This window comes from Cricetulus griseus (genome assembly GCF_003668045.3).
Source record: "Cricetulus griseus strain 17A/GY chromosome 1 unlocalized genomic scaffold, alternate assembly CriGri-PICRH-1.0 chr1_1, whole genome shotgun sequence".
In the NCBI taxonomy this organism is placed as follows: Eukaryota; Metazoa; Chordata; class Mammalia; order Rodentia; family Cricetidae; genus Cricetulus; species Cricetulus griseus.
In genome coordinates, this window is record NW_023276807.1 from 209,483,526 (window position 1) to 209,505,163 (window position 21,638).

Below are 21,638 nucleotides of genomic sequence, written 5' to 3' on the forward strand. Positions count from 1 at the left end.
TGATCGCTTAGTGTTTAATTTGTGGTTTCCTTTTGAAAAAGTTACTGTATGTAGCCTAGCCTGGAACTTACTATGTATTGCAGAGTGGATTTAAACTTGCAGTCCTTCTGCCTCTGCTTACCCAGTGCTGAAATTACAGGCATGCACCACTATGACACCTAGGTCTCATTTTCCATTTCTGTGTCATGGAAGTAACAATACATGGATCACTGCAGTGTTGTATTGGGATTGAATGAGCTAATGTAAAACATTAAACATTTAGCAAAGTGCATGGTGAATGGTAAATGTTCAGAAAGTGTTTGCTCTTATTAACAATTATTCATTCTGATATGAACTGTTTCCTCTATTTCTCCAAATAATTAAAAGTTGACCATACCACAGAGTTCCAATAATTTGGGCATACAAAAGATGGTACCAGGACTGCAAATCAGATGGCTGGCAAAAGAAATTGGATTTAGAGTTAAATCAGAAAACAGAGAAGACCTTAGAGACTAAGATGCTCAACAGCATAAGATATGGGAGAGGCAAGAGGGTGCCCTTGGGGGGCAAAGTCCATGATTTACATCCTTTCTCCTGTAACAAGAAATCGTGTTCTCTACTAAGTCAGATACAATGCCTAAGTTCGAGTAGGAAAAGACTCTTGTAAAGACTCTCCATGGACAAAAGGCTCTCTCAGTTCTTTCCCTTTGTATTTTACTTTGGCCGTGACTCCTTTTGCTTCTTTCTGCTGTGGCATCATGTAACCATCCACTTTTTATACACTTTGATCCCAATTAGACCAAGACCCATCTTTGCTGGTTCCCTAACTCAGCCAATAAAGCATGCTGCCTGTTTGCTTTGTGACCCTAGGAATCTAGCATGCTAAGCATACACTGGACCTCTGACCTATACCTCCAGCACAAGATTCTTTTCAAACAGAACATTATAATGGAATCAAATTTCAATCAACACAAGTGAGTTTTCTCAACTGTGTTTTCTGATCAAGCCATGTATGTTTCCATGAGCCTGTCTCCCTTTATCCAGTCATTCCTGCAGTGCAGCAACTCAGAATCCTTTGTCTGATTTCCTTCTCCCCCAGCTCTTTGGGGGTTCCATAAAAGCTCCAATCTTGCCAGGTGTAGTGGTGCACATCTTTAATCCCAACACTTGGGAGGCAGAGGCAAGTGAATCTCAGTGGGTTCAAGGCCAGCCTGTTCTACAAACTGAGTTCCAGGACAGCCAAGGCTACACAGAGAAACTGTCTCAACCCATTCCCATCTCACACACACACACACACACACACACACACACACACACACACACACACCTTCAGTCTTGTCTTCTCTGGCAACAAAAAATAATTTGTCATATTTTTCTTTATAAGAGTAGCATTTGCCTTTGGAGAGGGTTCCGAAGAATTGTTGAGCTCCCTACAATGGATCTGACAGCACCATGCTTAAGATGCACTACCCTGTCTGTCAGTAGAATTTTCTTTAATGAAAATGCCTGTGCCAATCAATGTAGGAACAGCAAGAAATATAGCTAGAGTAACCAAGGAAAATTTATTTGGTTTTTGTTCATTTAAAACTAAGCCAGAGGCTGGATGGGTGGCTCAGCAGTAAGGAGAGCTTGCTGCTCTTACAGAGGACCTGTGTTCAGTTCCCAATACTCAGGTCAGGTAGCTCACAAACACCTGTAACTCCAGTTCTAGGGGCAATCTGACAAGTTGTTTTGGTCTGTGTGGACATCCACTCTCACGTGTACCTACCTCACCCACCTGCCCCCCCACACACACAAATAATTGAATCTTAAAAAAATTAAGCCACATACAGCTATCACTGGCCAGAGGACTTTGAAGCTGTGTCAGTCCCTGTGTTTAGTCTAAGACCCACCTTGTTCATTCAAAAGTCAGCCGCACCCATTTGAAGGAATGATGCATTTCTTCCAGGGCTAGGCTATATCAGCTTATCTGCTCCACCTACTTTTGAAGTGTTTAATGATGGCTTGCAGGCACAGGAAAAGGAGGTTGACCAATTAGATTCTATTCCTAAAGAATATATTAATAGGGCTGCCAAGATCTCAGAGGTTAAGAACACTGGCTACTCTTGTGGAGGACCTGGGTTTGGCTCCCAGCACCAACAAGGAGGCTAACAGTCATCCATTCCTCCAATTCCAGGAGATCATCAAGTATTCTTGTGGTACACATTTGAGCAAAACACTCATACACATAAAATAACCTTAAAATTTTTAAGAATACAATACTTCAATAGCACATAAAATCATTTATTTTTTTTAAAAAAAATCATAACCTTGTAGACAGGAGAGTGCATTCTTCCATTTGTGCACATCATATGACTTGACTTCCAGATAAGAAGGGGAAAACATTTTTCTCTGCAGAGGTCTGTCTAGATAGGTGCAAAGGGTCCATTTCATTGTATATAATTCTAGCAGATCTACTCAATCCTGAGTCATCTCAGTCCTGGAGATATCTTAAGGATAAATTTAGTTGTAAAAGGCATTTTCCATATATTCAAAATTTTTCCTTCTAAACAAATATTACAGTGGGAAATTATGCTAAAGCTGCTTTGGCACACGTGGAGACAGAATGCAAATGCTGTCTGCACTGTGGTGAGATACGTTCTAGAATCTAGAACATTCCAGTTCCTCCTGATCAGCCTTGCCTCAAAAGGACCTGCATTTTATAGGTTATCAGGAGAGTGGGGGCTTTTGTTGTCCTGTGAAAACAGCCCAGGATTTCTATATAGTGTCATTTAGATTACAGCCCCACACCCTAGCACTTAGTCCTTCGTAGGCAAGCATTCATGCTTCTGCTTACTAAACTACTCATCCATCTATTTATCAAGTGCCAAGCACCTACCAGACCACTCGCCCTAGGTGCTGAGAGCAAAGCAGCATTCTAGATAAACAAGATTACCCACAAAACTTAGTCTCTAGTGGAGGGAAACATGAGTAAGAAAAATGCAAGATCCTTCCATGGTGTTCTGAAGAAAACAGTCATGTGGTAGAGTGATGGAGGTCTCTTTTAGAATGGGGGAAGTTATCACTGAGTTTGGACTACATAGTTGCCAGCTCCCCAAGGCCAGCCTAGGGAAGTCCGGAGGTCATTTCCTTTCTTTGTATTGGATTCTTTGTGCTAACATAATGTTTGGCTTTGAATATAAGATGTAACCTTTTAGAGTAAATTTGCTAAAAGTTTCCTTTAAGTATCTTAGTTAATTCTCACAAGACACAATCCAGAGGAAGAAGCAACCTGATAAAATGACTTGCCCAAGATCAGGAAATGGATAATTGGCAAAGCCAAGAACTTAAACTTGGCCCAGGCTAATGACCATAGGTCCTATGCTTTTCATTAACTAGTGGGTCTCCTGGAACACCAGCACCATCAATGCTTCAGAAAAATTGTAACTTTCTAACCCCCAAACAAACTAGGACCTGAGGAATTGGGAGCCTGAGTTGTTAACAGGTTTTACAATGGTTTCATGTACTGAATTTTAGGGCCACTCAACTTGGCTAAAAGAATGAATGAAAATTTTTGAAAATTCCAGTTCTGTTAAACTTTAAGCCCCTAAAAAAGATCAGTTAAACACTGTTTTAGGGAAGAAGAAATCTCAGAATCTCCTAGGTCTTTCAAGAAAACCAAAGAAAAAAATACTTTAGGACTTGGAACATAGCTCAGCTGACCAAGTGTCTACTTGGCAAGCAGGAAGCCCTGGGTTCAGTCCCCACCCTGAATCACTATGCCTGGCAGCACACACCATAATCCCAGCACTCCAGAATTAGAAACAGGAGAATCAGAAGTTTGAGGCCATGCTCAGACATACATCAAGTAGGAGGCCAGCCTGGGATGCATAACACACACACACACACACACACACACACACACACACACACACACACTCACACTCACAGTGTATATGTATATAAAATCTCAGAAGAGGTAGGAAGGAAAGGGGAAAAAAGAAAGATACTTTTGTAAATTTCTCTTTCCTGGGTGGATAATCTGAGATGAAGCAACCCCAGGGATGTCGCACCCCCTTTGCCAGTTCAAATGAATTCTGTGGCCAGCTTCAAGATTTGGTTCTCCCGAAGAACCCACCTGAAATGTGCTCAGTGCTGATGGGTGGAGTCATGTCACATCCCACCCTCCTGTATCCCACACCCACATACATGAAGCTTGCCCAACCTTATATGCTAGTTAACTGGCCCTCCTCTGGGGCCCGGAGGTCCTCCAAGTGGAAGCAGGATCGAGCTACTTTTTCCTTAGAAACTAGGTTGGCCAGACATCCCCAGAGCAGTAGAATGTTTATCTTGACAGATGCCACACCTTTGTTTAAAGGTGTGAATACAGGATGTCCCAAATAGTGCGTAGAGCATACTTTAGTTTTAAAAGATGCTTTCTGTCTCAAACTCAAATTTAACTAGGTATTTTGTTTTTTGTGGTTTGGAATCTGGAAATCTTCTTGGGTTACAATACCCATTGCCGGTTTGTAGGGAGCAACCTGTGATGGCTCCGCGAACATAAACAATTTCAACAGAAGGACTAGGAAAGGAACCCGAGCTGTAAAGGGAAGTTCCAGAGTGTGAGGGAAAGAGGCAGGTCTTTCACTCTTTAATTGAGGGAGAAGTGGAGGCGGGGCTAGTGACATTCCAGTGAGGGGCGAAGTTTTAAACTGCGGGTCTCCCTCGCTGTCCCCTAAAGGTGGGTGAGGCGGATTAGAATCCTATTTTTTTCTAGACCCTAGTGTTAAGCCTGGACGCAGGCTAGCGGGAGCAAACAGAAGAAGCACCCAACTGGTTCCAGCCCAGGCAAAGAGCAGACCAGCTGGCCAGGGGCGCAGGTACTTGAACCCCACTGGCGGCCTAGGCCCCGCCTCCGACTCCGCCCCCTTTGTTATCCGATACTTCCTTGGGTCAGCTGGTTCTGGCGTCAGGCGGAGAGATGGGCTGGCTCAGCTCAACCCGGCAGGGCTTGTTTACTATGGCTGATGATCTGGAGCAGCAGTGAGTTACTCCTGTCCGTTTCTCTTTCTATCTCTTGTCTGTCTGTCCGGGCCAGGATCCGGGGACTGTCTGTGGTTGCGGACAGCTTCAGACTTCCCCGCCTTTCCTTTTCAGGTTGGCTTACAGGGAGGGATGGGGTGCGCTGAGGAGGCTGCGGAGCTGGGGGAGCGCTGAGGGATGAGCTTGTGTGCAGCCTGGGGATTCTGACTTTCCACTTAGTCTTCACGATCTCCCGTTGGTATCACAATTTGATTGGTGGTGATGTGTGAGGGATAAGCTTGCTTTTCCCGCCCCCAAAGCAAGCTTGAGAGACGCGGACGTGGGGGCAGCAGCCGGGTGCTTGTCGAGACTTGCTCCGAGACTGAAGTCGTGGGTGTGAAAGGCCCTGAAGAAGGCATGGGAAGGAGGGAGAAGTCTCCACTGTGCTGGGATCAGTGTGGAACTGGTTTAAAACTTCCTTTAGCCCGTGGTCACCTTGACACGTTCTGCTTACAATCCTAGTTGGTGATGTTTTTAATCATTATAAACACCTGCTTACTGCAGTGGTTTCAGAATTAGGTTTGTTATATTGGGTGGGAGGAATACCGCTCATCCAAGGGCATCAAGTTTGGGATGCCACCTGTGGGTGGTGTGATGATGGTTTAACAGAATCAGGAAAAGTTGCATAGAGAGAATGACTCAGCTCCAAAGGTTTCATGGGAACAGGGCCTTCCCTTGACCTAATATTTGTCCTTTTGGCAGAAGGAATTAACTTTGCAACAATAGTAAATAATAGCTTAGGGGACTTGAAGGAACTGCCCCGGAGAGCATTGCTTTCTAAGAGGAAATTTACGATGCCTACGGTGACTGGGGGAAACAGCATTAGAGCCAGAAAAGATGCAGGTCATTCAGCTCCGTTTTACAAATACAGCAGCAGATGCTGGTGCCCATCGAAGTTCAGGGGCTTGTTCAACATTACTGGGGTCTGGAACAGGTTCTCTCCCACCACAGAACTGCTGTTACTCCATGAGGACGAGGCACCACCCAGGCCAGGCTAAGTTCATGGTTAAGGGACTTTGTGCTATCTATCTGTCTCACTTTCCCTACACACAGTGTGACAGGGACCGTTTCCTGTTTTCTTTCAGGATAGGTTTTTAGAGAAGAAAGGCAAAGGTGTACACATTGCTCCCTGCACTCCACACCCCCACGCCTTCTAGAACTGTGTGGACCACACTGCTGTCTGTAGGACGGGCATTTCTCTTGAGCTCTGCTGAAGACAGTTACAGATATGGGGAGTTCAGGTGTCATGATCTGACTTGTTACAGTCTCTACAATGCAGACAGGAAGTTTCTTTTTTGAGACTAGCCAAGATCTGTGGTCCTGGTATTGGTGCTTCATCCAGGGAATTCTGGTAGACTGTTAAGAGGGTCCTGGGTGTCCCTAGGATTAGATTGGTTGAGTCTGACAGCATTCATCTGCCCAAAACCATTGGTGTACTCCTCCCACAGCAATGCTAGGTTTTCTTTCAAACCTCAAATTTTCATTGACAGTACCTACTTAAAAATAGTAATAATATATACAGGTAATGATTCAGCTGAGGGAAAATAATGTTGATTTGGGGTTTATCAGTGCTAAGCATTATTCTATATGCTTTAGAAGTTAACGTTTTTTTAGAAACATTTGAGGTAGATACAATTACCTCCCCTTTGAGGCTGAAGAAACTGACACAGTAAACTATTATGCCATTCTCATTGCTGGTAAGTGGCTATACTGGGATTAGAACTCTAATTTCTGGCTTTAGATCACATTCCCTTCAGAAAACAGATAGAAATAAAATGTGGTTATGTACTAGAGTGTTCAGATATGGCTTCAAAAAGTGGAGGCCGGAAGACCCACAGAGATGGCATTCTTTTTCTAACTTGCTGGTGACCTTTCTGGGCATCAGACCACCACCTGTGACATAGAGGCTGGACTAGGTGATTTCCAAGAAAACATCCTAATCTCAAATCTGTGCTTCACATGATGTTCAGGGTACCTATTGTGTGTGCTCTCCGTAGATGGGATGGCTCCTCCATAAAATGCCCTTGTCTTCTCCACAAGCCCTTGATGCAGCTCTGACACCATCCTATAGCCTTCACCTAGGTAGGGTTCTCAAAAAGAGGTATAACATGAAAGATAGGGAAGGTAGAATAAAAACTATAATTCATTGAGCAATTAAATTTGTGACAGGTACCTGACCAGGTTCCTTTCATATCTAGTCCTCAAAGCCAGTCTATTTATCAGTGGCAGATCTGTGATTCAGATCCAGGATCTCTATTTACTCCAGAACCAGGGCTTGTAACCTCCGTGGTTTAGTCACTGGGTGTGAAGGAGAAAGCAGGGTGAGTTACCAGTTTTACTCTAGGACATAGGTAAGCTCTCTTCTCACTTTACAACCTGAAAAATAGGCCAGAGGCAACCTGTATCTCTCAGTGACATTAGGACATGAACTCAGATAACCCACCCCTGCTCCCTGCTTACCCCAGCTCCAAGTTCAGGGCTAATGGATTTCGAAATCAGGGACTAACAGGCACATACTTCCAGAATCGTGGAAGACAACAGATGGTGTGGGAATTTGTCCGTCCTATCCTAAAAGAACAACTAGTTCTGGAGGTGGCAAAGAATAATGGAAATATTAAACTTACTCCCTCTCCCTTTGGAATCTCCTTGACCATAAATATGATAACCATTAAAAGAAGGGAGTTGTAAAGCTCCAGGAAGATAATAAATGTGGAAAGTCAAGTTTGGTGGACATGGTGTTCTGATATCTACGAAGGGCCACTGTTAACAGCTATTGCCAAGGAAGAGTAACATTATATCAGACTGCTAAGGCGTTGCTGCCACTGAAGGCCATGAAGGACCGGCCTCCTGAGCCTGGGAAACACCTTGTGCCCTGATAACTCATGGAGCTGTCAGCAAGGCTGAGGACATCAGTGCTTCCTTTTCAGCATTGCCAACAAGTGCCTCTTTATCTTGTAGGCCTCAGGGCTGGCTGAGTAGCTGGCTCCCCACTTGGCGCCCCACTTCCATGTCTCAGCTGAAGAATGTGGAAGCCAGGATCCTCCAGTGTAAGTAGAGGGGGCAGTTTGCTTCTCCCTTTAAAAAGTCCGGGAAGGGCACAAGATCTTCCCCAAGCTGGATCCACTGAGCCCACTGATTCCTGATGAGCAGTGCATGTGCCAGAGGAAAGAAACTCAGTGGTTTGAGGGGAGAGACAGACAGGACACAGTATTCCACCACAGTGGTCCCCAACTCCCTAGGCCTCTGGTAACAGCTTCTACATCCTACAGCTTCATCTTAAACCGATAGCCTCCAAGGTGCGTTAAGGCACACACATATTTTACCCTCCCTTCATCTTTTCCTACCTCTTCCTTTTTTCCTCTCTTCTAAGCACATAGCTAAGCATGTTTTAATTCACCACCTTCCTATTTGAGTGTCAGCAATCCTGTGTATCTAATATTGCTGTTTCCTGCCTTCTGCTCAGGTGTAGCCTACCAGTTGTCTGGTTACCAGAGTTATTTGGAGTTCACACAGACCAGATGCCATGAGCAATATTGAAGAAGGGTGACTAGCCTTTGATTCAAATAAGACCCTGGGGCCTTACCTTCCCATACCCCATCCAATCATGATCCACCTGCTGATCTGCCCAGCTGGGGCTACTCTCTCTGGGCCTGAAAGGAACCACAGCTTTCAAGCCTCCATCCAGATGCAGTCTGACTCACCCAGGAAGCTCTTTTCATGTGACTGTTGCCACACTAGCAGAGAGAGAGACAGAGAGACAGAAAGAGAGTGGGTGGGAACCTGCCCACCTCAATGTCTAAGAGGAGTAAGCCCAAGGCTCAACCCATTCCCATCACCACCTCTACCTGGCTAGACTACAGTTCTCTCTGTTCATCTCCAAACACGTGCACATTCAAGAACTATGGGTTCAAGAGTTGTATGACATCAGGGACCCAAGGGAATCTTTTCAGAAATAATATGATCCCTCTTAGTGCCTACCAACCAAATGGTCTACAAATTTCACTTGGATTTGAATTCATTAGTATGTGAAATATAAAAGAAAATTACTCTAGTACTTATTAAGTCTTTGAATGACTACATAAAACTTGTCACTGGGAAGATGTCATTCTCGGTTCCTCATACTACAAGAACAACTGGGCATTTATGACTAAGGAACAGCATGGGAATCACTAAAGACATCAAGGACAGGGAGTTCTTTCTAAATGGACTCAACAAGATTCTTGCTGAAGAAAAGTCAAGGCCTTACACATCAAATCAAAGGTAGAATCCAAGGGACTGGATCAAATATAAAGACCAGGGTTGAGAGAGGGACTTGCCTTGGTAATCTGATTTAGGATTCAGGCTAAGGTCAGGCTAAGGAAGCTGGAGATGGTTGGGGACTGTTTAAGTTCACTTTTTGTTCCAAGCTACAACATTGACCAAATCAAACTTGGGGAGGAAAGGTTTATTTGGCTTATAGTTGACAATCCATCACGAAGTTTAGAAGCCAAGGCAGGAGTGTGGAGGCAGGAACTGAAGCAGAGACCTTAGAGGAATGCAGCTTACTGGCTTGCTCCTTCTGGCTTGCTCTGATTGTTTTCCCTTTATTTACTTTTGTTTTTTGAGACAGGGTCTTTCTAGTGGCCTGGTTGTCCTGGAACTCACTATGGAGACCTGGGTGGCCTCCTAAGGTGACCTTTAGGAAGAGAGAAAATGAAGTATAGTCCTGGCAAAATGTCTGTGTTCTCAGAACACATTCTTGTTGGTTTACCCTGGAATTCTTCCCTTCCCAGGTCTCCAGAACAAGTTCCTGGCCCGTTATGTTTCCCTCCCAAACCAGAACAAGATCTGGACAGTGACTGTGAGCCCAGAGCAAAAGGACCGCACCCCTCTGGTGATGGTACATGGCTTTGGGGGCGGTGTGGGCCTCTGGATCCTCAACATGGATTCACTGAGTGCCCGCCGCACACTCCACACCTTTGATCTGCTTGGCTTTGGGCGAAGCTCAAGGCCAACATTCCCAAGGGACCCAGAAGGAGCTGAAGATGAGTTTGTGACCTCAATAGAGACATGGCGGGAGAGCATGGGAATCCCCACCATGATCCTCCTGGGGCACAGTTTGGGGGGATTCCTGGCCACATCTTACTCTATCAAGTACCCAGAAAGGTAATGTGACAATACCCTCCTCCCTCATGAGCTGACTCCATGCCTCAGTAGGCACATTCCAGTATTTATTTCCAATAATGCTCTCATTTCCCAGGAATTTAAGAGCCGTGATACCTCTAAGCAAATACAGTATATCCTCTATTTATTTTTTCTGTTAATGTAGAGTTAAACATCTTATCCTGGTGGACCCATGGGGCTTTCCCCTACGACCAACTGACCCCAGTGAGATCCGTGCACCTCCAACCTGGGTCAAGGCTGTGGCATCTGTCCTGGGACGTTCTAATCCTCTGGCTGTTCTTCGAGTGGCTGGTCCTTGGGGTGAGTCACCTCCAGGAGAAGAACTCTGTCTTTAAATTGAGGCCACCACATTCACCACAGCTTGCCTTGGTGCACCTGGTCCCCTGTCATCCTCATTTGTTCATAAAACCGAGGCCTGACCTGGCACTGTCACCTAAAACTGATAATCAGGACAGATCTCTTTAATTGGAGGTTTCAGGTGATTGATAAATTTCCCCTCCATCTGCATCAGCAGATAGAACAGAATGGCTGCCTTATATGTTGGCAGATCCCAGAGGAAGGAAGGAGCTATGACGTGTGCCTTCTCTGCTGTGAGTTTGTTTGACAACCTGCCAGTGACTCGGGTGCAGTGGCCACCACTGGGTTCCATTCCATGACTCACAGCACCTTCAGCAAGGAGGGTTCTGAACCTAAGCTTCTAACCTAGCACAGTGCAGACAAGTCCCTGCGAGCTGTGTGCTGCTGTGGGGAAACCCCCCAGCTCCCTCTGTTCTGGGTTTCAGAAGATTCTCTGTGAAAGAGACAGAAAGCGCAGGCCACACCGTAGTGTGCGTGTCAAAGGCTCTGGGTTCTCACCTCACACTGCCACAGGCTTCCCTCCCTTTGAGGAGCTTTTTACACTGGTGAAGTAACAATCAGGCTCCTTCTATTGGAAAGATGGGTGACCCTGTATTGTACTGATAGCTTGTGTTTGTGTGGAAATGTTCATAGTCACTTGTTACGTTGGCTGAAACAGAATGGCTTCTAAGAAAGAGTTGGAAATGTGCACTGATGTAGAAGGTAGCACAGGAGTTCTGAAAGAAGGGGAACAAGCAAGGGACACGGATGCCAAAGAGGAGCAGGTGAGCAGAGGGCTGACCTCAGAGTCCAGGTGACTCCAACAGACTCCCCACCATCCTTCCTGCTCTGACCATTCTCCCCTTTCCTGGCCTTGGACCTACCTGACCAGGTTCATCCAGGGCCTCAGCTACTGTGTTGGGTTACTGCCTGGCAGCCATGGAGGATTGTGTCAGAAGATGGCAGGGCCTGTGGCTATATTCAGTGTCAGATACCTGCGAGGGCAGAGAAAGAGGCAGGTCCAGTCTCACAGTCTGCCTACATGCTTATCACTTATATGTGCACTGTGATGAAAGGCACAGTGCCCCAAGCCTGGGCCAGCTAAGGTCACCCTTCCATGTGTTCTGTTACAGCCTGAAAATGAGACAATGCTTGGAAAATGATAGTTTCATCTGCTACCTTCAGAAGAGTAAAAAGCCATGAAGGTTCCCATGGTAGGGGAGCACAACTCAGACTATAAATGAAAATTCTCTCAGCCGCAGACCCTCACAGAACTTGTGAACCTGTAGGAAAAGTCTTGGGACTTAACTGAAGTGAAAATTACCTAGTTAGGCTGCCACTAAACTCATTGGTGACTAACAATCATCTGCTTCCCAGTAGGCTTCTGCACTCTGTCATGTTAAATGCATAAAGGAAATAAGTGCTTAGAGAGATAAATTTGGTTAAGTTTGTTTAAACATACACAGGCAGGACTTTATTCTCCCCACCCCTACCGGCCGATCCATGGTTTTTTGTGGGTTTGGTTTGGGTGGTTGTTCTTTGGTAGGGGCTTAAAGTAGGGTCTCACTGTATCTCCTGACTGACCTTGAACTTGAAACAATCCTCCTGCCTCTGCATGCTGAGGGCATCAGACTGTTGTTTCTTCTATCCACTCCCAGGGCCTGGGCTGGTGCAGAGATTCCGTCCAGACTTCAAGCGCAAGTTCGCAGACTTCTTCGAGGATGATACCATCTCGGAATATATCTACCACTGCAATGCACAGAATCCCAGGTAAGGGCAGCTCCCAGGACCAGCCCCATGCAATAGCTTAAAGAGCTTCAGTCTTTTGCTTTATTCTTCTTCTACAAAACCCTGACTCAGGGGAACACAAGCACCAGCAGGCTTGCTCTTTCCAGAGTGTTCCCTAGGGATGGTCACTAAAGGTATAGAAGATAATAGATTTAATTAACCAAAGCTGTCCCTCTCTAGAGGAAGACCTCATGGCTTCCCCGGGGATTAGCAACTGGCCTGATGAACAAAAGTGTGGGAAACATTTAAAAGGCAGTTTTTAACTGAAAAGCTGATTTAAAAAATGTTGCTGGGTTTTGGTTTGATTTTATGGGCAAATAAGACTTTTTGTTTGCTTGTTTGTTTTTAAGGCACATAGAGAGAGAGAAGTCTTTGTCCATCCACAATCTTCAATTTCTAAATTTCCTCATTTTCAGGTTAATGTGTAGTATAGCATTGTTTCAGAGAAACTCCTAGAATGTGTCCCTTTGTATATATACATACATGAGATATACCTATAGAGTACATGTCTGGAATACATTCAAAGAAAGAATATGTATTTCTTTCAATTATATGCACTATGAAATAGCTTAGAATTGGCGTAAAAATCCTTTCCCTCTTTTAGAGGTCTAGAAGGAACTGTGAGAAGTTCTCACCTCTGGCTACTCACAGGCAAGCTCTGGAAGCTTGCTGACCTGCAGTTTTAGCAGCATTGACAACCAGGACAGAGCCAGGGAAGTAATCTTCTCCCACAGCCAGGCCCTGTGAGAGGCTGATACCAGCAGGTCACATTAGTAGCACCACCCTGTGGAGCCCTCACCCTGACCCTGCAGGAGCCACAGACACTACCCACCTCTTTCCAAGCCTATCCAAGTCACTCTGGGCCCAAGGCAGTGAGAAAGGCGAGCTCGGCCTTGCACCATATGGTGAGCATTAGTCTCAATGCAGTGTGGGAGCCAGTATTGCATGTGATTATAGCTCACGGCATGGTCCTGGTTAGACAGTGTGCCACAGGAACCTCAGCAGTCAAAGTGGGCACCCCCAGCTTCCTGCTCTTTGACTCCTCTCAGCCCCTGTGGGCTCATTATCAGCCCATCAGGTGGCCAGCTCTCATTCTCTCCCTCCAGATATCACTCCATTTTATAATACCCAGGTCTTTTACTAGAGCTGACAGGTTTTCAGTAATTCCCATCAGCCCTTTAGAAAACATGAACTCAGCCACAGGGAAAATGTCTGAGTAGTACCTTCTTCCCTCCACCTAGACTTAGGATCTCTTCATCTTTTCATCTTGACCTAAGAAAGTAGTGGACATAGTTCCCTCCAGTTTGTATATGAGAAAATCGAGGTGTACTCTGCTTTCGTGACTTGCTAAGCAGACACCATCTAAATTCATGTCTGACACACTGCAGAGTCTGTGGTACAGTGTCTCCTGGAGATGTTCTCTGCTTCTGCTGGCATAGTCAGAATTCATCCTGGGGTGCAAAGGAAACCAGAAATGTAGCTACACCGAACAGGCAGAGCCTAGGAGGGAACATTGTCCTCAACCTCCCCTACCTCCCACAAAAGCTGCAACCGAGTCGGAAAGCTGGCTCTTGTCCCAGGCTCACACAAACCTGATAAGGAGATTGAATTCGCGTTTGTCCGTCCCGCTAGCAATAGCTGCTGATTCCCGCTCCCAAAAGCCTGATGGCGTTTTCATTCTTCATCCCATTCTCCTTCTCGGTATAACACTCACTCTTCAGGGTTCTCCTCTAGTGAATTCTCCCTCCATTTCCTCAGCAGGTAAGCCCCTTACCCATGTTCTGTAGCTCTGACCCCCTTTCATAATCCTTGGGACATTTTGAGTTAAAGCATAGTCATCAGATTATTTATTTAGCCACCGCCTTCCAAAGATATAAGCAACAGTGCTAGCTCCAAGCAGGGTAGGAGTAACAGCACATCTGTCCAGTTCCTGTGTCCCTTCACCCAGCCCAGGTATACATACATGTTACATAAATACTCACCATGTTCTTGGACAACTCTCTATGTCGTGAGGGTTTCACAAGCATGTCCTGAGGCCTGTCACTCATCTCCTAATCTCGTCAATATTTCATGAGCCAGCACTGGCTATGAGGAGAATATAAAGACAGTAAGGTCCAGCCCAGCCTCAGGAAAGCAGCAAGTTGAAATTTTCTGCTTCAGGGTTTGTTTAACTGTCAGTTGCCTCCCTGCTTTATTCTGTCAGTGGGGAAACGGCATTCAAAGCCATGATGGAGTCCTTCGGCTGGGCCCGGCGCCCCATGTTGGAGCGAATTCACTTAATTCGAAAAGATGTGCCCATCACCATGATATATGGGGCTAACACCTGGATAGACACCAGCACGGGGAAAAAGGTGAAGATGCAAAGGCCGGACTCCTATGTCCGGGACCTGGTAGGTTGGCTTCCAGGAAGTGGGGCCTGCAGTGGGCAGTGGGTGGGAAAGTCTTGGGTGACAAAGAGTGATCAAAATCAGAATGAAAATAAACAGATGAGATAGAGTAACTGGCTTTGAAATCCATCCCCCAACACCACCACCACCACCACCACCACCACCCCCACTAGTAGATAGGAATTTCCTTTTTCTGTGTGTGCAGTCCAGTTTAGCTTAAAGGCAGGTTCCTGATGAGCAGCCAGGCACGTGCTTCGGTCCCTGTCCTCCTGCCTTCCCATCATCCCTACTAAACCAGCGTAGCAGGCTACATAGCAGAGGTTGCAGTGAAAGACTGCCTGCCACACTTGTGTCTCCTGTACCTCCTGTCCCCACTGAGTCACCTATGGTCCTGTTTCCTGCATGAAATAAGCAAACCAGTGGTGGGGCTTACGAGCAGAAAAGACAGCCGGGTGTTGGTGGCGCACACCTTTAATCCCAGCACTCGGGAGGCAGAGGCAGGCGGATCTCTGTGAATTTGAGGCCAGCATGGTTCTACAAAGCTCACAAACACTGTCTTGAAAAAACAAAAAATAAAATAAAATAGCTTTTGACATCCATTGCTTCCCAAAGGGATGTGCAACATCCAGGGAAAAGGTAGCATCTTGCTTCTGAGGAGAGCTGAGGGCTTTTTGGGGGTAGGAGAAAAAAATGGTGCTACCACTTCCTAGTGCTGGGACTTAAGAGCTGAGCCACAACTGTCATCTGTCCACAGGAGATCGAGGGTGCATCGCACCACGTCTATGCCGACCAGCCACACATCTTCAATGCTGTGGTAGAAGAGATCTGTAACTCGGTTGACTGAGCTGCTCTGAGGAAGAGGAGGAAACTAGAGTTGCCGTCACCTCCCAGTTTTAGCCAGAACCTCTGTCCTTTTCTCACCAACTAACACGTGCCAGCCAGGCAGAGTCGGGCTGTTCCCAAGATAGGACCACAGTGAAAAAGCACTTGACATCCCCTGCTGAGGGCAAGAGGCCTTGAATTCCCCACTTTGGGGAAGAGCATAAAGGGTTGTTTGGTGCCACCCATCTCTCTATATCAGGTGTTGCCAGGTGGTGATTATGAGGAGATTGCACAAGCCATGCCGTCTCCCTGCATGGCCTTCCCTTCCTCTGGTCAGAGGAGAGCCCCCAGCAGCCTTTCTGGTTTGGGAATATGTCTGAGTAGGTTCCATCACTCCCTTCTCCATCACTCCATGCCTCTATCCAAACCCAATCCCCACTTACCAAGAGCGGCACTGTCCACCTGCACAGCCCCTATCCCCAGCCCTTACTGGCACATGAGGAAGGAGATCAGGGGAGGATGGAACACAGCCCTGCATGATGGCTTCTAACACATGTTGCAAGCTTCATTCACTAAGGTTCCATGCAGACACCACTGCTGTGGAGCTGGTTTCAAATTAGTCTTGCGCCATATTCTAACCTGTTACACAGGTACACTGTTATCTTGCCCTGTGTCTCAATCCTGGTTGCCTAAATTGGGACACTTGAGATCCTTTCCCCTACTTCCTCCCACTGTTAGGCTCTAAGCCTCTTCTGTGCCTTGGGCCCTGAAGCCCCATGTGTAGTATAGAGCAAATATGGCTCCTGGTAGAGAAGGGGAAAGGCCCTTCCACCCTAGAGTCATGTCTGGATGCACAAAGTCCACAAGTACCTGCAGCATTTTCTACATAGCCCCAGAGCGGAGGTTCCCTGAGAGCCCCTGCCCATGCCTCACTGAGGAGCTTTAGGCCAGCAGTTCTCTGTCCTCATCAGCCACACAATGCTTCTCACTGCCTGACCCTCTATGCCTGCCATCTGTCACCGTGGTCTCCAACTCACTCTGCTTCAAAATTACCCATCAGCCCTCTCCCATGGATCTCATTCCAGGTCCTGCTCTAAGGCTCTGGGTACTAGGCTGGGCCTGGCCCCGAGGCAGGGCAGTTCCTGCCTGCTCCTTCTCTTTTATAAAGCCAACCCTTTCACCAGAATAGTATTAACTCCTGGTGCTTTGTACTACTGGTCCAGCTGCCTTGGGCTCCTTTTCTATATTAATAAAGAAGAGTTAAAAACTGTTGGTTATGACGATGTTTAATATTGATCCAACAAGACTGCTGAGTGGTTTTGCCTCACAGCAGTCCATGTAGTCTCCAAACAATGGAAACAAAGGTACCACTTCTGTGCCACTCCCCCTCACAGACTGTCTCAAAACAGCCCAGGCATGATGAAGGAGTTAGTCCCAAGCACCGGTGGCTTACACCTCAATCGGTAGAATCGTGAGGCATTGGGTGCTGTGCTCTGCCCAGTCAGTGCCCTGTCAACCTAGGTTGAAGCCTTCATAACCCTGCTCCCCCAACTTCTCTCCATTCTCTGAGTCTCAGCTCAGACGTTCCTTATACAGAGAAACCTGCACCTCCCACCTCCCCAACATAGCAGTTCCTACTGTATGTTTCCATAGGGACTCAGCCACCCCTCTTTGAAATTGTAAAGGGAAACTGGAGAGAGCTGCTTAGTGGCAAAGAGCCCCCGCTGCTCTTCCAGAGACCTAAGTTCAGTCCCCAGCACCCATGAACCATGTTGGTCTGGTAGCTACCTGCAACTCCATTCCCAAGTGGGTCTGACAGTCATTTGCACACATATTCCCACAGGGATGTGCACACACACACACAACACACACACACACACACACACACACACACACACACACACACACACACACACACACACACAAAATAAATGGGATGGAGCTGTGGCTTAGCAATTAACAGCACTTGCTACTCTTGCAGAAAACACCAGTTTCTGAAGACTCACCAACACTTGTAACACCAGTTACAAGGCGTCCAATGTATGCTGTAGCCTCTGGATGCATGCATGTATGTGGTGCACATAAACTCACACAGGCACACACATACACACAGATTTTAAATTTAAAAAAACTCAAGGTTATCATCACTTGCTTAATATCTGTGTTTCTTCGATAAATAGAAGCTATGTAAGGACAAGGGGCACATTTGGCATTTATTTCCATAATAAATGTTGGTTTTGATCAAGAAGTGAGATATGCCAGATAATCAAAACAGTGCTTAAATCATCACCAACAGTACCTGCACTTTCTGGCTAACTTCAAGCCAGCCCAGAATCCCAGCTCTAACTGCAAGTGATACATGCTGTGCAAGTAGATGAACTCATGGGCAAACAGACACAAATGCCTTCTGGGGTGATTACAGAGCCCAGCCTGTCCCAGGATCATGTATGCTGGAGGCTGTTGTACAGTGGACCTATTTTAGCTCTATTATACACATGTCAAGGACTACAAAAATTAAAGACATGTTCCCTTCCTTGATGAGAAATCCAAGCCTGTGTGGAGAGAGACACAACCAATATTTAAGTAGTTAAAAGCTATAGCTGAAAAGTAATAACTGTGACAGGAAGCCTGCTGGAGAAGTGATGGCAGCAGAGCCTGAAGGGAGGATGGCAGGCGGGAGAGGACAGTGAGAGAGAGAAAGCCCATGGGTTCTGAGATGGATTTGAGGAGGTTGCCATGGACCAGCTCTCACAGATCCATGGCTGGGTAAAGAATGTTCATTCTCTATCTAAGACAGTTCAGGGCGGGTAGTGGAAGGGGGCACATACCACACCACTCATATGGAGTTGGTTCTCTCCTTCTCCTTTATGTGGGTTTCCGGGATCAAACTCCAGGAGTCATCAGGCTTGCAGTGGCAAGTGCCTCCACACATGGAGCCATCTCACCTAGTTCATTCTAAGAGAAAAACACTAGAGTGTGGAGGTGGGAATATGGCTTAGTGAGTAAAGGTTATCTCCAATCTTGAGTTTTAATTCCTGAAAACCACATGGTGGAAGAAAAGTGATTCCCACAAGTTGTTTTCTGACCTCCACATGTGTGCAATGGCATGTGCCTTACACACACACACACACACACACACACACACACACACACCATCTGATGGATATCCCTAACATTCCCAGGGCTGGAACTAGGAAATGACTGTGAACACACTAGCTAATTGGCATCATTCATAATGGGATCCAAGGACTTACAATGCCATACACTCAGGATCCTAAAGGTCTAGAAGTTTGTATGGAGAGATTGCCCAGATAAAGTGCTTTGAAGACACAGGAGATGCTGGGACTATCAGGAAATATTTTATATTTTAACGTTTTCATCAAGGTTGGCCAAAATCAAGTCTGATTTCGTTGTTGAAAGAATGGGAAACTCCTGAGGAGTGCCTCTCCACTCTCTGATACATCACTACACTTTAAGAGCACAACTGCAGGTGTGGTGTGTAGGCACAGAAAATCCAACATAGTGTCTCCACAGTGTGCAGTGAGTGGGGTGGTGTCACTTTAGACATCATGTGACCTTTGGATTCACACAGAGCCTTCCTTGGATGGGATGGTAATTACTCTTCTCATAGCAAAAGAGGGGATTGTTTTAGCCCATGCGGGTAGAGGGGACAGACCATGAGAGGAAGACAGCAGCAGGAGCCTGAAGCTATCAATCATTTTGTCCACAGTCAGGAAGCAGAGAGGAAACTGCTGCTCCTCTTTGCTTGACCCCAATTCATGAAATGGAGCCCCCCACATTCAGGGCTGTCTTCCCACATGAGTGAAAACTCTTTGGAAATGACCTCACAGACTCATCCAGATGTTTGTCTCCCTGGTGGGTCTAAATCCCACCATCACAGATGTGGTAGAGAGGTCCCTTGTGTTTCCTTTCTCTCCTCTGTCCCCCAACAAGAACCTGGTCTACCTTGCAGGATGCCTGAGAGTTCACAGGAGAGCTGCAAACCGAGCCTGGTGAAATATCTCGGTATGAACCACCTCTTCTCTAATTCTTTTTAGGTTTTGTTTGTCTCGGTTTTGCCTTTTGAGTCAGGGTCTCACTGTATGACCCAGGCTGGCCTAGAAGTTGCCGTGTAGCTCAGACTAGACTAGAATTTAAATCCTCCTGTTTTGTCCTCCCAAGCGCTGGGATACAGGTGTGCTCCACCATGACCAGCTGTTTTTCATAGTGTACATTCAGTACTATTACTCCATAAAAGTCTCTGTCACTATCCTGCCCAAGGTCACTGTTGACTGAGGAAAATCAATCCCTGCCAAGCACCTTGGTGAGCATAACTCATTCCTGGACAACACTAGCAGTTCATTCATGGTGCTGGTGAGAATAGCTCATTCCTAGACAACACTAACTGTTCATTCATGGTTCTGGTGAGAATAACTACATTCCTAGACAACACAGTTCATGCATGGTTCTGATGAGCATAACTCATTCCTAGACAACACTTACAGTTCATGCATGGTTCTGGTGAGAATAACTCATTCCTAGACAACACTAACAGTTCATTCATGGTTCTGGATGCACAGAGTTCTTCTCTCCAATCCAGGAAAACGCTATACCCCTGGTTGGTGGCTTTGCTAAAGGATTAAAGTCTACAGACTTTGTCTCACTAATGATTGGTGTCCCTTCTCCATGGAGTGCCTTAGACCTAATTTGTTGTAATTCAGCAACCCCACATTTTAGCTAACACACATGAGAACAAATTGTACAAGGTAGCAGCTGAGGAAGACTGAAGAATGGGGTTGCAGCTTGCATTGATGTGATCATTTTCTCGATGGGAAGAGCCTGACTTTGGATAAAAAGAAGTATATGCAGCCTACAGCTGACAACATCAGGTGTCCAGAGGCCCCACTGTGTGGCCCAGGCTAACCTCAGGCTTCTGAGCTAAAGCAATCCTCACCCCACAGCCTCCCAAGCAGCTAGGACTGCAGGTGTATGCCACCATGCCCAACTTAGAGACAAGATTTTTGTCAGAGCTCACAACTCAGAAGAGGAGATTTATTGGCCTCTGATGAATTTTTCCGAAAGTTAGTTAGGTATCACGTACTTCTTAAATTTTTCAGAGAGAGAGAAAAGTCTTCCAAATAAAACTGCAAAACAGCATGTGCTATCAGTGGTATCCTAAATGGAATGTGGCCAGCAGATGTCCCATGGCTCTGTAATAATTCTATTTGCAATATTTTCCAGCTCTGAAGTCTAGTGGTGTGGCCACTGGTAAGATGCACATGCTCCAGCAAGCAACCCTAATGAAATTCATTGGAAGTAGAAGGGGACTAGCTGAGATGAGGGAGGGGACCAATGGGAGCAGGGGAAGAACAAGAGGGGACAACAGGAAGAGGGATATGATGGAAATGCATTGTGGACATGTATGTGGATGTATAAAATGAAACCCATGGTTACCTGTAAATAATACATGTCATGAAAACATTTCTAAAAAGAAAACAAAGCTAGGTTGGAGCACAGAGTGAAGCTGGCCGGGGAGCATGGGGCCTTCTTTCATAATTGAGATAGCAGTCTGATCCAGGTAAGTCACCACAGAGTCCTAGGTCCCAAAGCACCGGGGTCATCTGGTCAATTCTGGTCTTGTGGACAGTTCCTCTTACTACTGGGTGAAAGAAAGTGTCAGGCAGAGTATTTTTAGATTTCAGAAAGTCTGATTTCAACATTTAACAAGAAAAATCACCCAAGAGGTTTGAAGTGGTCAGAGCATTATTATTTTTAATTGTATTTATTATTGTGTATACGGGCACATGGTGTGTATGTGTGTGTGTACATTGTGTGTGTATGCACATGATGCCTGTGTGCACATTGTGTATTGAGTATGCACACCATGTGTGTATGTGAGTATGTGTGCACAAGTGCATGCCATGTTGTGCGTGTGGAGATCAAGGGACACCTGTGGAGTTGGTTCTCTCCTCCTGAATTCACTTGTGCTCCAGGGATCCAACTCAAGTTGTCAAGTTTGCATTGTAAGTGCCCTACCTACTGAGCCATCGTGCCTATGTTTAGGCTAAGCATTGTTATAATAAATCTTACCGCCAAAAGCCA

General features: G+C 46.1%; 1 protein-coding gene across 2 annotated transcripts; it reads left to right on the forward strand.

Moving 5' to 3' along the window:
• Positions 1-4,895: 4,895 nt before the first annotated feature.
• On the forward strand, positions 4,896-16,808 carry Abhd4 (abhydrolase domain containing 4, N-acyl phospholipase B). Of its 2 annotated transcripts, none has more exons than XM_027390667.2 (7): positions 4,896-5,001; positions 7,999-8,087; positions 9,813-10,185; positions 10,349-10,503; positions 12,198-12,309; positions 14,531-14,717; positions 15,469-16,808. In XM_027390667.2, exons 1-7 carry the CDS (start codon positions 4,940-4,942, stop codon positions 15,556-15,558), a joined length of 1,068 nt encoding a protein of 355 aa, XP_027246468.1. In that variant the 5' UTR covers positions 4,896-4,939; the 3' UTR covers positions 15,559-16,808. The 2 variants fall into 2 exon arrangements, with proteins under 2 accessions (XP_027246468.1, XP_027246469.1); XM_027390668.2 differs by having other exon boundaries at positions 4,998-5,115.
• The last annotated feature ends 4,830 nt before the right edge of the window (positions 16,809-21,638 follow it).